Consider the following 14,910-nt stretch of genomic DNA (forward strand, 5'->3'; position numbering starts at 1 on the left):
TTACCTGGAAAAGTCATGAGTTCCTACCTGAAACATCTGTCACTATAACCCTATCTTCAGAAAATGGAGCGATCCAGACGAGATTGTTATTTGGAATTCATCTTCATAAATCCACCGTAGACTCAGGATATAGATTGCTAGGACACTATAAGAATGAGACCACTATAAATCATGTCCCCATTACAATTCATAATAAAATGAGGAAAAAATATGGGACATCATAGAGTCAAAAACGAAAATATGGACTTCTATTCTGAAACAACCTTATGTCATCCTGTGCTGAACATTATATGTAGGTTAAATATGAAGATACAAATCAGAGGCCTGGTGGCCTTTGAGGGATGAGGATAATGGAATCATCATGTCTACCGATCACACTTGGGTAATACATTACTTACATCGTCTGTGCATCACCCCTGCCTGTATTCAGGTATTTTAGGATGCAACCAACAGCAAAAAGAAAATAATTGATGTTCTCGATGGATCATCAAACAGAACTTTTGTTCTCCTTATTTCGAACAAAATAATATGTTTTTTACTGCAGGGTATATCGCATAATCATTCACATGAGGGATCTCAGCCTGTTATGCTTGGTCCAGATGTGATTCCTGGTAATGTCCTTTATACTGGGGCAGCCTGCCAGGGCCATGGTCAGCTCCAACTCGTTTTGAAGCATTTCAATGACCCTTCTTACTCCATATTCCCCCTTTGCTGCCAGGCCATAGACGACAGGTCGTCCAATCTGTAACAAATGGGAACAAAGTGATACGATGAATCAAAGGTGCCGCAAGATTTTCTTTTTCAGTACATATAGTTGAAAATTTTGATGTAATGCTTGAAGAAAATAAAACTAAGATGGTCAAGATGATTTGGAATTAATGGTGGCAATGACAAAGCAGGAGAAATGGGTTAACAACTTAACATAAAGTTGGGAGGTATCGAGGTTCACCAGTATAAGATGACAGACTTCTAATGGTGGGGACACAAACCACCGTTTCCAGCATGTATACAGGCGTCGCCGGCGTGCATAGCACTTCAGCCACCCTAGTTTTATTTTCTTGTGTATTTCCATTTATTTTTTATGTATTTTCGTCTTTTATTAGTTGCTGGCTTGTTTGACTGTATTTAGCTAGTGTGGTGACCCATGATGTTGTTGGATCATGGGTAGTTACATGATCATTTGTGGGGATCATGGGTAGTTGTATAGGGGGCTATATATGGCACCCCCATATCTACTGTTTGGGTAGAATATTTGGATTAAAAAAAAAAAGAGACTTTCGCTTTGGCATCTGGTGGACTCCAGACTCCTCTCTCCTCCTTTCCCTTCTTATCTTCTCTTCTAAGTCTTCTGTCCCGCATCAGTTTGGTATCAGAGCACTGTTGGGCTTTGCCTCTGTGCCAACGCCCCGATCCTGTCTGTCTATTCCCTTCCCTTACTTTCACTGCCATTTTCTGGGCCGCAGTGGGACAGTCTGCAAAAAAAAAAAAAAAAAATCCTTTGTTGTCTCCTCTGTCCCGAAACTTCCACAGAGATCTATCAAGTGTATGGCAGAGCACCGCCGGATCCCAGGATTCCGGTGGGCACACGAAATCTACGCGGTAACCCGACCCCGGACGCCGGAGCGAGCTGACGGACCACGGGTGACTCCCTCTGTCAAAAAGAAGAGGAGCATCGCTGCCCTTCTTTCAGATCTGTCCCTCGGACCCGCCGAAGCGCCTGCCGGCCACCGCGCACACGAAGAGAGACGGGAAGGCATTTCTGGTGCGAAGAAACCCAGTGCCGGAGCAGGTGACCGGTCGCCGGCCACCACCACAGATCACTGAGACCCACCCGCACTGCTAGCGTGGACTTCGGCACGATCGGCCGCCGGGAACTGCCAGCAACTGTGGGCGTGAATCGCGGCACGCTCACTTGAAACTGTTGGAGAGTTTCAAGTGGGTAAACGGGTAGACTCCAAACCCGTTAACCTTCGGTCCGTAACCCGGATCTGTTTCCCAAAAAAAAAAAAAAAAAAAAGAGAGAAAAAAAAAGAGGAAAAAAAAAAAGGTCACATGACCCTCACGTGAGTCTCGCACGTGACTATCACACGTGACAACTCCAGACGCAGCACGTGACTTGCACGTGCTGTTCAAAAAAAAAAAAAAAAAAAAAAAAAGATCGTACCTGTCGTTTGACGGAGAAGAACCCTAGATCTAGGGTTCCGCCACCACCGCCGCCGTCGACGCCTCGCTGCCACGCCTCCACCGCCACTGTCGCCGCTCTTTTGCTGCCACCGAGCCGCCTCTCCTTCTTGTCGTCGGACCATCCTCATCCGCCGCCGCCGCCGCTTTCCTCTGCGACCGCATACACCGCTGCCCGGTCACACCGCCGCCACTCCCTCCATCTTCTCCATTGCCTCCACCCTTCCCCAACCCTCGGGTTCTCCCATTTCTTCTCCCTCCCAGCTCACCGAGACCCTTCTCCCTTCCATACCTCATCCCTCAAACCCTAATCTTCTTTTCTTCTCCCTCCCTTCTCACCGAGACCTCCCTCCCATCTCTTTCCCCGCGCCACCACCTCCACCTCCGTTGCCGACTTCATCGTCCGCCCTCGCCGCTTCCTTCGCTCCCCAAAATGAAGATCGCCCCTCTCTTCTTCCACCGGCGTCTCCCTCAGCTCCTCTCCCGATCACACAGAGGGATCCGAAGCCATCCAGAAGCTTCGGGTCCCATCTAGTTCTTGCTTTTCGGGCGAGTGGGCCGTCTAGTGTTCGGCCTGTTGTCACGCGAGCCGAGCTGATCTTCTGGCCCAGTGCCTTGCGGGCTTAACTTTCAGGCCCTGTACCTGGATCCAGACCCTGCCGTGAGTTGGACTTCTACAACGACACTGCAGTCAGCCATCTTCCAGCAGCATTTTCTACAAATTGTCGGGTTCCGGTTCTGCATCCTACACTCTGACATCCAAACTCATCCACTGAATCAGATCTGTAAGAAGAGGTCATATCTTTCCTTTAAATAATTTTTCAGCCTTTCCCTATAAACTAGCTTATCTTTAGATTATTATTGTTTTCACTTCATGTTGTCGGTTTGAGATAGGACCTTAATTTTATAAAAGCCTATGCCCCTTGAAAACACATATTGAGCTTTACACATTATTTTCAAATCCTTGAAAGGCAACTAGGAAATTCTACTTGAATCTGGTGAAACCCAAATCAATTTGAAGGACCCCACTTTCATTAGATTAACCTGCAAAGATTTTGCATGATCCAGACCAAGGTTAGCAGTACATAAGGTCCTGATATTTTGTTATCATCTGTGCTAATTCGAAGGTAACCGAGACTACGTCAAAAGTCGTCTTTTATTCAACATTGTTGATTTTATTTTGAATGTTAATTATATATCTAGGATTTTTTTTTTTTGAATTCTAGAGTATGACAACTCGCAGCGGTACATCTTACTCACATGAGATGTCGACCAACCCAAATCAACAGGTGTTAGATGCCATAGCAGCATTAGAAACCAGATTAGGAGCAAGAATCACTGACCTTGAAACTAGGCTAAACACCCGCTTGACTATGGCTGAAAATTCAATCACCAACCTCCAAGTGACTCACAACGATGGAGAATCTGAACTTGGTGAGATTGAACCGTCCCGCCCTAGAGGCCTTGGGCCACAACACCAAAGGGACTATCTAAGAGCACGTGAGACACCAGATGAGCATGTAATGCGCAGTATTAAGATCGATGCACCAAGTTATGATGGTCGTCTTGACCCAAAAGTCTTCATCGATTGGCTCGCTGATATGGACCATTACTTTGAATGGTATAGCTTGTCTGACGATCCAGAGTTCGTTTTGCAAAAATGAAGCTCATTGGTCCTGCAAAATTACATTGGAACACAATAGAAAATATGCTTGCTAGAGCTAGACAACCCCCTGTGGTACATTGGGATGAAATGAAGGAGAAGTTAAAAGAAAAATATCTCCCAACATCCTATAAGAGTCGTCTGTTAGATCAGTGGCAACGACTGATTCAAGGAAACAAACCTGTGTCTGAGTACATCGCTCGCTTTGATGAGTTTTTCATGCGATGTGATGCACGCGAGAGTGTGGAATTGACCCTTTCTAGGTTTAGGTCCGGATTGCGAGATGATTTACAAAAAGAGCTTATTCTGCGTGAGGTCAATTCATTAGAACATGCTTATCAACTTGTCCAAGACATTGAGCGTTATACTAATAAGACAACCTTTAGGCGATTTGATCTTAAGGAGACCAATTATAAGAACACCCACGGTAGTCAAACTAATACTTGGAGTAAGCCCAATATTAGAAATCAAGCGACCGAGTCCCCAAAAATTAATGATCAAAAGAGTAAGGGAATTTTAAGTGAACCACCCAAAATTTCTCGAGATCAGTGTTACAGATGTTTTGGTTTTGGGCATAGAGCTAGTCAATGTCCTACTAAGAAAACATTGGTCATCGAAGAAGATAGAAATGATGAAGAGAATGAGTTGGTCCATGAACCAGAGATAGACCCTGAAGAGTCAGATGAAGGTGAGGAACCCGACTCACTTGAGGGTTCCACTCCTTTAGGCGTAGTTAGGTGTGTCCTTACACAACCAAAGCAAGAAGATGATGACTGGAGGCGTCGATCCATATTTCACACCTATATCAAATGTGGCGAACATAGATGTAAGGTTATCATCGATAGTGGGAGTAGTGTCAATGTTGTATCCACAAGAACTGTCAAGAAGCTACAGTTAAAGACAGTGCCTCACCCTAACCCTTATAATGTGTCTTGGGTGGATAAAACCGCTATACCAGTCACTGAGCGTTGTCTAGTCCAAATCAACTTTTCTGAATATAATGATAAGGTCTGGTGTGATGTTATTCCCATGGACGTCGGACACATCATCCTTGGTAGACCGTGGCTTTATGATTTGGATGTGACCATTTATGGCAAATCCAATTCCTGTTCTTTTGTTCACCAAGTAAAGAAAATTCGACTAAACCCTCTACCGCCTAGACCTCCTATTGCTGGAAAGAAGGATGTGAAGGTTGAAAAGCGCCTTCAAATCATTAGTCCTAAGGAATTTGAGAAAGCAGCAGCCCAAGGATCCATAGTCATTGTGTTAGTGTCCAAAGAAGTTGTTCCTGATTTTCAAGTAGATTTTCCGAAGGAAGTTCATCATGTTCTGGAAGAATTTAGGGATCTCTTTCCTGAGGACCTTCCTGATGAGCTTCCCCCTATGCGTGACATTCAGCACGCCATAGATTTGGTTCCAGGGGCGACTCTCCCGAACTTGCCTCATTATAGACTAAATCCGATTGAACACGCTGAATTGAAACGGCAAGTTAATGAACTACTCCAAAAAGAGTTCATCCGAGAAAGTCTTAGCCCGTGTGCGGTGCCGGCGCTTCTAACGCCCAAAAAAGACGGCACTTGGAGAATGTGTGTGGATAGCAGGGCAATTAATAAGATAACAGTTAAATATCGGTTTCCAATACCACGATTGGATGACATGCTTGATATGATGGCAGGTGCCACTATCTTTTCCAAAATTGACCTTAAGAGTGGTTACCACCAAATCCGTATCCGCCCAGGTGATGAATGGAAAACAGCTTTCAAAACCAAGGATGGGTTATACGAGTGGCTAGTCATGCCCTTTGGATTAACAAATGCACCTAGTACATTTATGCGAATTATGACCCAAGTGCTAAGACCTTTCATGGGTAAATTCCTTGTAGTCTACTTTGACGATATCTTAATTTATAGCAAAAACAAGGAACAACACCTTGAGCACCTACGTTTGGTTTGCAATTCACTAAGAAAAGAAAGCCTATATGCGAATCTTAAGAAGTGTTCATTTATGACTGATCGTGTAATCTTCTTAGGATTCGTTGTTTCTTCTGAGGGTGTTTCAGCAGACCCACAGAAGGTCCAAGCTATTCTTGAATGGCCCGAACCCACTACATTATTTGAGGTGCGAAGCTTCCACGGCCTAGCCACCTTTTATAGAAGGTTCATCAAGAATTTTAGCACGATCACTGCACCGATTACGGATTGTATCCGGAAAGGTGAATTTCATTGGACCGTTGCGGCCTCAAGGGCATTCCAAGAGATCAAGACTAGAATGACTGAAGCCCCGGTGATGCGCCTCCCAGATTTTACTAAAGTTTTCGAAGTCTCTTGTGACGCATCTGGTATAGGTATAGGTGGTGTCTTAAGCCAAGAAAAACATCCTATCGCATACTTCAGTGAAAAGCTGAATGATGCCAAACGAAAATATTCCACCTATGACAAAGAATTTTATGCAGTTGTACAAGCGCTGCGTCACTGGCGTCACTATTTGCTACCTCAGGAATTGGTATTATATTCCGACCATGAAGCTTTGAGGTACTTAAATTCCCAAAAGCGATTGAGTTCACGACACAGAAAGTGGGCTGAATTTCTTCAAGAATATACCTTCGTGTTGTGTCACAAAGCAGGTATTGACAACAAAGCAGCTGATGCCTTAAGCCGACGTGTAGCACTACTTTTTTCAGTAAGCATAAATGTTACTGGATTTGAACGTATGATTGACGATTATGCAACTTGTCCAGACTTCGCTGAGATCTATGCGAGCGTCTTAAAGGGTTGCACCAGGGACAATAGTGATTACCTTGTGGTTGATGCCTTTCTGTTCCGAGGAAACAAGCTATGTATCCCTCAAACATCCCTTAGAGATTTTCTTGTTTGGGAACTTCATGCGGGAGGAATAGCTGGCCATTTTGGTAGAAATAAGACCATTGATATGGTCGAACAAAGATTTTATTGGCCTAGTTTAAAACGGGATGTTGCAAAAATTGTTAGTCAGTGTCGTACTTGTCAACTATCCAAACAGCGCAAACAAAACACTGGTTTATATACTCCCCTTCCTGTCCCAGATCGTCCTTGGCAGGACATTAGTATGGATTTCGTGCTAGGATTGCCAAAGACTAGAAGTAAGCATGATTCCATTCTCGTGGTAGTGGATCGGTTCTCTAAGATGGCACATTTTCTACCCACTTCCAAGACTTCTGATGCCTCCAAAGTTGCGAGGATTATCTTTGATGAGGTCGTTAGGCTCCACGGGCTTCCAACCTCGATAGTGACTGATAGGGATGTCAAATTTGTTAGTTATTTTTGGAAGACCCTCTGGAACTTTATGGGTACTAAGCTTAAATATTCCACAGCCTATCATCCTCAGACAGACGGGCAAACTGAGGTGGTCAACCGCAGTCTAGGAACCCTTCTACGATGTTTAGTAGGTGACCACCCAGGTAATTGGGATCTTCTTCTATCCATAGCTGAATTCGCCTACAATAGCTCTGTAAACAGGACCACTGGCTTGAGCCCTTTTGAAATTGTCTTAGGCTATGTACCGCGAAAACCTGTTGATCTTATCCCAGTAGCCCCTAACAATAGAATCTCTGAGACCGCTGAATCCTTTGCGCAACACATGCAAAATTTACATAAAGAGATTAAGAAGAAAATTGAAATCAACAATGCGAGATATAAAACGGCCGTTGACTTACGTCGACGTTATCAAGAATTTCGAGCGGGTGATGATGTAATGATCAGAATCAGACCTGAACGGTTTCCACCAGGAGCCGTTAGGAAATTGCACGCCCGAAGTATGGGTCCATACAAAATTCTGAGACGGGTTGGATCTAATGCATATGTGGTGGATATTCCAAGTGATTTTGGGATTAATCCAGTTTTTAACGTAGAAGACTTAGTTGCCTACCGAGGTCCGACAACTATTCCTACAAACCCACTCAATGAGCCTGACACTGACAGCACATCCAATTTTGAGAACATATCTCCTGCTCCTGCCTTGCCTCCTGTACCTTTTTCTCCGCAGATCACAGACACAGTGGAACAGATTTTGGATGATCAGATTGTTAGTACGCAGAACGGTGGTTATCAGCGATACCTGGTCAGATGGCACGGTCGACCTCCGTCAGATGATACTTGGATTAGCAGAGATGAGCTTCAGCGACTTGCTTCAGACCTGTTGGAGCATTACCAGACATCCGTTTCGCCAGAGGCGAACTCTTCTCCGCTGAGGGGAGTTGGTGGGGACACAAACCACCGTTTCCAGCATGTATACAGGCGTCGCTGGCGTGCATAGCATTTTCAGCCACCCTAGTTTTATTTTCTTGTGTATTTTCATTTATTTTTTATGTATTTTCGTCTTTTATTAGTTGCTGGCTTGTTTGACTGTATTTAGCTAGTGTGGTGACCCATGATGTTGTTGGATCATGGTTAGTTACATGATCATTTGTGGGGATCATGGGTAGTTGTATAGGGGGCTATATATGGCACCCCCATATCTACTGTTTGGGTAGAATATTTGGATTAAAAAAAAAAAGAGACTTTCGCTTTGGCATCTGGTGGACTCCAGACTCCTCTCTCCTCCTTTCCCTTCTTATCTTCTCTTCTAAGTCTTCTGTCCCGCATCATCTAAACTCCAGCAAGAACTTAAAGGTTAAATTAAAAGATAGTTCTTTAATAGTGAAATCAGGAACGGAAGGATTAATTCCTATAACTCATCTGTCTTTGCTGTATAGGATTCACTAGAGAACTTGGTTAAATATATGCATTCTTTGACCAGCTTGTGGTTATGCTCATGACTTAAGAAAGCATACCATTACAGCTTTAGCACCAAGAGCCAAGGCCTTGAACACGTCGGTTCCACGTCGGACTCCTCCATCAAATAGAACAGGAACTGCTCCAGAAACAGCTTTAACCACCTGGGGCCACAACATGGATAACAAAATTATAAAATCTGGACAAGTACACTTGAAGACTGAGAAAGGAGATCAATTTGCTTGATTTTGCCTTCAAAAAAATTAGAACCCCCACCCCAGAAAGAAAAAAAGAAATGGGAATCAGTTCAAAATTTTATAGTAAAGTATATAGTAATGCATCCAAGTTGCTTCTGTCTTTGAAGTTTTAAGTAAACTGAAGTAACATTAGCACCAGCAGTTTCTATATACAGCATGATACTATGTTTTATGATGATCTAATCATTAAAATCCAGTAAATTTAAATCAATTCATGTTTTAAGATGTGCGGATCATGATAAATAAAGTGAATTTCCAATTTTTATGCTGTATCATGTATTTACTATACTAGTACAATCGAAACCGCTCATGTTTATACTGAGTTGATGCATGTGTTAGAGCCCACTAAAATACATGAATTTTGATTCCTAAGTATTTTTTCAGTATAAATCATGCTCAATGATTTGGATCTTCAATTTGGAAGGCCTATCGATGATTTTAAAATTATTAACTCCATTTACAATGAGTTAATATAAATTTTGTAGTCCAACTCATATATACATACGTACGCAGGCATGTATGTATGTATGTACATATATGTATATAATCAGAAAAGGAGTTTCTAAGCAGTGAAGCCATACCTCTTCAAGAACAGATATTGTTGCTGGTGCATAATCAAGCTGGCGAGCACCATGATTAGATACAACTATACCAGATACTCCTGCTTCTACTGCCTTTGTAGCTGCTAACATTCGACATTCGTAATATAAGACCGAAAACACATTCACTCGATTACCAGCTATTGTACTTTTAGTTAAAGAGGATTGGAAGAAGATAAATTTTACCATCTTCTGCAGTCAGAATGCCCTTTACCAAAATGGGCAAGTTTGTAATAGATTTTATCCATCCTATGTCCTGCAAATACCAGGATTAGGTAAAACTATGATTTATGAACATAAAAGCAGGAGTCTGAGAACAATAACAAAAGATATTCTCAAACCACCTTCAAGTATTTCGATCTCTAAAACATTATTTTCATTAAATAGTTCATCAATATCCTTAATCTCTTCTACCATCTCCATCTTCTTAAGCCTGATTTTACACTTTTGCCCATGCATGGAGTATCTTCTAAGATGCTGACATTTTTATAGACCAGCACACCTCATAATTTTTTATATTGCTTTAATTGTATCAAATTCTTCCTTCAAATTAAAAAAAATGGTTCCCCAAATTTTATAAAACTTCACAAGAGACTATTTTGATGCCTTTTCAATATTGGTTTTAACAAACTCTACGCTAATCACTTGTAAGGTTGATTGAGGGCTTCTTACCAAAATGATTGGCAAGGAGTGCAAATCTTTAAGCCCTTTAGGAAGAGTGAGTATTTGTTAGTATGGAGAGAGAAAGAGAGAGAGAGAGAGTAAAGCTAGAATGTTTTTGAGAGTATTTGGATTCAAGTACTTTCCATCCAAAATCAATGATAGCCATTTTAAAAATGAAAATCCACAATGCTGATCATGATCCAAAAAGTCTAGATTATCCAGAAACCGAAGTCATGTATCTTGGAGGTCCCTTACACATCAAGTGGATACAAATTGGACAATATTTAATGGTACCATAGCGTGCCCTGATTGAATTTATAGTTAGAAGAGCTCATGAGTCATAGATGTGATGTGCATGCATGCGAATGTGCCCAAAGACAAAAAAAGGTTTAAGCCATTGGCTAGAAGAAAACTACTCAAAGAAAATGTCAAAAAAGATTACGTGCCCGAAGAATTCAATTGATTAAAATTTGTTCACAGTTTCAGTGTCCTTCAACTAACAAGAGGAGTTATGATTGTCGTAGAGATGATACCTTAGAAACAATCTCATGCTTCAAGAAACCAATGTAAATGGTTTTTGAAGAAATACAGAACTAACAAAGATGTTTGGTTGGTACCTTCCAACTCAAAGAAGGATCCAAAGTTTCAGATGCAAAGGCCTCAAGATTAGAACCACCTTCCTGCAAACAAAAGTAGTGAAAACATGATCCGATTATCGAATGGTGTAGGAATATTTATATTTATTCAAGTAGCATAGCTTTTTAACGTTACTTAGCTAGCAGTATACATATTTTCATGAAGTACTAAAGAAATGCATTTTACTCACAGCATCAACATCCAGTGATAACAGGCCTTCAAGATTTGAAATTTTTGGTGCAATCATCCTGCAGAAGGAACCAACTTGGTCAATATAGATAATGCACCCTGATTGTGATTAGATGAACATAGAACTTCTCATGAATATTGTTTAAGGAGCAGAAGTTCCATCCCAAACTGTAAGTTTTACATGATTGCATTATTTGCCAAACATCAGTTGCAAAACAATTTACAATTTCAGGTTTTAAAGGTAAAATTGAATGGCATCCATAGGCCTGAGTGGAAGAAGTGGCTCCACAGTCTTTAGAATTCTTAGGAGCTGCATTTGATCTCCATAAGTTCAAACTTCAAATAATATATGTTTACCCCAATGGGCCTAAAGCTTTTCAAGAGGTAAATGAAGAAAACTCTCACTTGTTTTTTATATCTGCCTCCCTTCGACCAAGCCTTGGAGTGTCAACTGTTAGAACAATAGCTCTAAATCCATTACTCTCAGCTCGCTGTACTAGTTTTGCTGAAATATCTCGCCTTTTGAATATCTATCACATTTGCAAGGAAAAAGAGGGGAAAAGGTAACATGAGCAATTTATTAAAAAAAAGGGTTAAATGAGATGAACAGAAACACTAGGAATTGTGAAAGTAGAGCATACATATAATTGAAAGAAACGAATAGCATTGCAAGTGGAAGCAACCTCCTCAATAGTGTAACTAGACGAAAATGACAACACCTGGAAATAGAAAGATCGTTCAATGCTTCAAGCAGATTTATGGAATCAAAGATTGTATGTTAAAACTACATGTTACCATTATTGTGTTACATGCTGCTGCAGCTTTTGCTGTTGCCAATTCTCCTGAAAAGAACAAGAAGCCAGCAATCAGAGATCAGAGTCACACACTAGACTCGTAGAAAACTTTAGGATGGAATCAAGACCTTCAGGATGTGCTAACTTCTGCGCTCCAGTCGGGGCAACCATGATAGGTGAAGACATGTCGTACCCTAGTAAGGTTGTTGACATATCTATTTTGCTCACATCTACAAGAACCCTGGGCCGTAACCTGAGGATCTAAGCTAATTAAAATACCATACTTTTTTAGCCTCTAAACAAAACAATAATTTGAAGTATCAAAAAAGCAGCGGGCACTACATAATTCTTTGAAATGCTTCAATATTCTCCTTCAAGGTAAACTGGTCTTCAGCTCCTCCACTGATATAATCATAGTACATCTTTGGAAGAGCTTGTTTGGCAAGTTCTTGAAACTCACTCACATTAACCGGGTCGATCTCCATGGTTTCCTGCTAAAAGTAGCCACCATAGATGTGACAAAGGAACATCCATGAATATATTGTTGCAAATGTAAGATAGTTTAAAGATAGCAAAGACTCAGTTTATACATAGTCACTTATTAAAGATAAGAGTAATGCAACATTAACTACAAGATCAATTTGTTTCATTCTAAGACCGCATCTCACTTAAAAAATAATTAGTGCTCCTTGTTCCTTGTCAATAATGGAAAATTCATGCAAGGAGCTTTCTCAAACAAAATTTACGCAAGGGAAGTCTAAAATTGATGTGTATCTATGTTTTGAATTTATTTCAATCCTTGGTTAATTTAGAATTTGTATTCATCAGAATCAAAGGCTTGTCCGGAAATCAACATATCTAACCATCACTAAAACAGATCTGGTTTATTTCATAGTGGTCACAGACTAGTTTGTTTGAGCTGCAAGGGTTCCTGATCCAAGAATGAACTTTCAGAAACCTAAGACACATTAGAACTATAAACTACGCAATTGACCCCAAGAACTTAAAAGCTGATAGGGAAAGGTTCAACAATGTATATCATGCATAACAAGACAAATCAGAATCAGAAAAATAGACAACCTGGCATAATTAAGAATCAGAATAATAGATAAGCAGGGATAATTAAGTCAATAATTGAACTGGAGGGGATTTGAACTCATGACCTCTAGCAAACATCTGCTCTAATACCATGTTAACTAACCGATCGACCCAAAAACCTCAAGCTGATAGGGAAAAGGTCAACAGTGTACATCAGGCTTAACAAGACCATCCCTAAATCCTATCAAATAGGCATCTTAGTCTTTAGCATAATGGCGATGCCAACAAATAAAACCACCTCAAAGTGCAGCAGTTTAGTAGTAATAGGTATTGTAATAAGTAGCAAAATAAATTGGTACAAGTCTTACCTTAAATGACAGTGAGGAAAGCACAGCACATATCAGTGATTGACGTAACACTAAGGTGCTCATAAATAGAGATAGTCTTGCATGAAAATTTTGCATCATTGAATCCTATGCATTCCTATGATCCATATGCTTACAAATCAAGTTAGTTGCTGTATTTCCCATGGTTAATGGTCCTCAATTCATGAAAAGCACAACCGACAACTTTGAGACAGTGGATCAAATATCCGTTCAATACAAGAATGCACCTCTAAATACATATTCATCATCACCAGTTTAAAATATCTTCCTCTCACAGCTAACTAGTAAACAATCTATTATGTAAATAGGTCAACAACTTGACCTCTACAGTAGTATTTTTCTCCTTTTTAGATGGGAAATGATTTAGCTTGCCACATACCACTGAATGCAATATGTGGTAGATGAGCGCCAGATATCGCAAAAAGGAATCCAACCCTCTGTAAATTCCGGCTCCCCCTTGCGAAACTCAAGGTCATGAGCAAGACTATGTTGGATTATTATGGAGAATATCCACCCAGCCATGTGCAATATATATAACTGCCATATGTAATGACCAAAACAGTTGTTCCCTTTGCAGTGTTTGGGTGCTTCCAGTCTCTATTGATAGTCTTTTTCTCTCACAGCTCATGATTCTTTATGCCCCCAAAATATATTGTGTTCTTAACTTTCTTTTCTATCAAATTTGAACCATAGAGCTATTACCACTTCCTACCAGCTAATCACTAAATGATTCATGAAGACAATAAGCTGACAGCATGAACCTCTACTTGTGATTACTCCTCTTTTCTTCTTTATAAGCATGCAATGCTATATATCCGTTCTTTTCATCAAATTTGATATGTATCCATTTTTCAATGAGTTATATTTATAATGCACTAAAGATCCTTTTTTTCCGAAAATCATGAGGACATCACAGAAGAAGAGAGATTTCTACCAACCTCATAAAGGAACGCATCAAAGATCAGAAAGCAAGAACAAGATCGTACCTTTGGGTCAACGAGCACTCAGAGAGAGAGAGAGAGAGAGAGAGAGAGAGATGAAATTGGAATTGTGTCCGTGACTGGTCGGATGAGATATTTCCGTGAATCTATACGAACTGTGCGCATAGAGAAATCTATGCGCTAGTGCCAATCTCGTCCCCTGTGGTATAACGTGGCGTTCGATCAGAAGCGACACGTAGCTCGACGCCACGGATGGACGGACGACAATCCTTCCAGGGACGGCAGGATTCTTTCGTTGCTTTCCTCGTCGTGCCTTGGTTGGATGCGTCCGACTTTCAAAACATCTTCCCTTCCACTGGTAGAAAAGCACCGTCCGAGCTAATAATTTTAAATGGGAGAGACGATACGAGCCTCAATTTATATAGAATTAGGTCTCTGCTTTGAAAGTATTTAGGTTTTGGTCTGCCTAGGTCTAGGCCTCACTAATCGACAGCCCTGGGTATTTCTTTCCTTGAGCAAGAACCAGAATTTCTTTCTTTCTTTCTTTTGAGCAAGAATCATATCAAATATATATTTCAAGCCCAGCAAAGCTGAGCCTAGTTATCCAGCTAGTTCAACACCCATCCATGATATCTATACTGCTCTCTTCTGCCACATAAACTGTAGTCTGCTGTTATCAACTACATTCACATGCATGGAGATGAAGTAGACATATATTTCTACCAAAAAAAGTTCAACATGCGATGCGTACTGAAACTTATTAGCAACATCCAGCTTCAGAACTCATGGAAGCCCTTAAAACAACAACAACATTA

At 40.9% G+C, this 14,910-nt stretch overlaps 1 protein-coding gene across 1 annotated transcript; it reads right to left on the reverse strand.

The window, feature by feature from the left end:
• Window positions 1–223: 223 nt before the first annotated feature.
• On the reverse strand, window positions 224–14,247 carry LOC103714819 (peroxisomal (S)-2-hydroxy-acid oxidase GLO4-like). The gene is made up of 12 exons (XM_008802237.3): window positions 14,141–14,247; window positions 12,073–12,221; window positions 11,859–11,983; window positions 11,732–11,778; window positions 11,578–11,655; window positions 11,342–11,466; window positions 10,938–10,995; window positions 10,729–10,791; window positions 9,635–9,704; window positions 9,431–9,531; window positions 8,652–8,756; window positions 224–742 (listed from the first exon to the last, which is right to left on the reverse strand). Exons 2-12 carry the CDS (start codon window positions 12,213–12,215, stop codon window positions 563–565), a joined length of 1,095 nt encoding a protein of 364 aa, XP_008800459.1. The 5' UTR covers window positions 12,216–12,221; window positions 14,141–14,247; the 3' UTR covers window positions 224–562.
• Window positions 14,248–14,910: the final 663 nt, after the last annotated feature.

Source organism: Phoenix dactylifera, chromosome 15 (assembly GCF_009389715.1).
Source record: "Phoenix dactylifera cultivar Barhee BC4 chromosome 15, palm_55x_up_171113_PBpolish2nd_filt_p, whole genome shotgun sequence".
NCBI lineage: Eukaryota > Viridiplantae > Streptophyta > Magnoliopsida > Arecales > Arecaceae > Phoenix > Phoenix dactylifera.

Bases quoted from the DNA above. Each gene is read 5' to 3' on its own strand.
- LOC103714819 (XM_008802237.3), bottom strand. From the start codon at position 12,215: ATGGAGATCGACCCGGTTAATGTGAGTGAGTTTCAAGAACTTGCCAAA. The intron at 11,656-11,731 runs GTAACATGTAGT...TTCTATTTCCAG, and splicing joins CAGCATGTAACACAATAATG to GTGTTGTCATTTTCGTCTAG. The intron at 10,996-11,341 runs GTGAGAGTTTTC...TTCCTTCTGCAG, and splicing joins GAGGCAGATATAAAAAACAA to GATGATTGCACCAAAAATTT.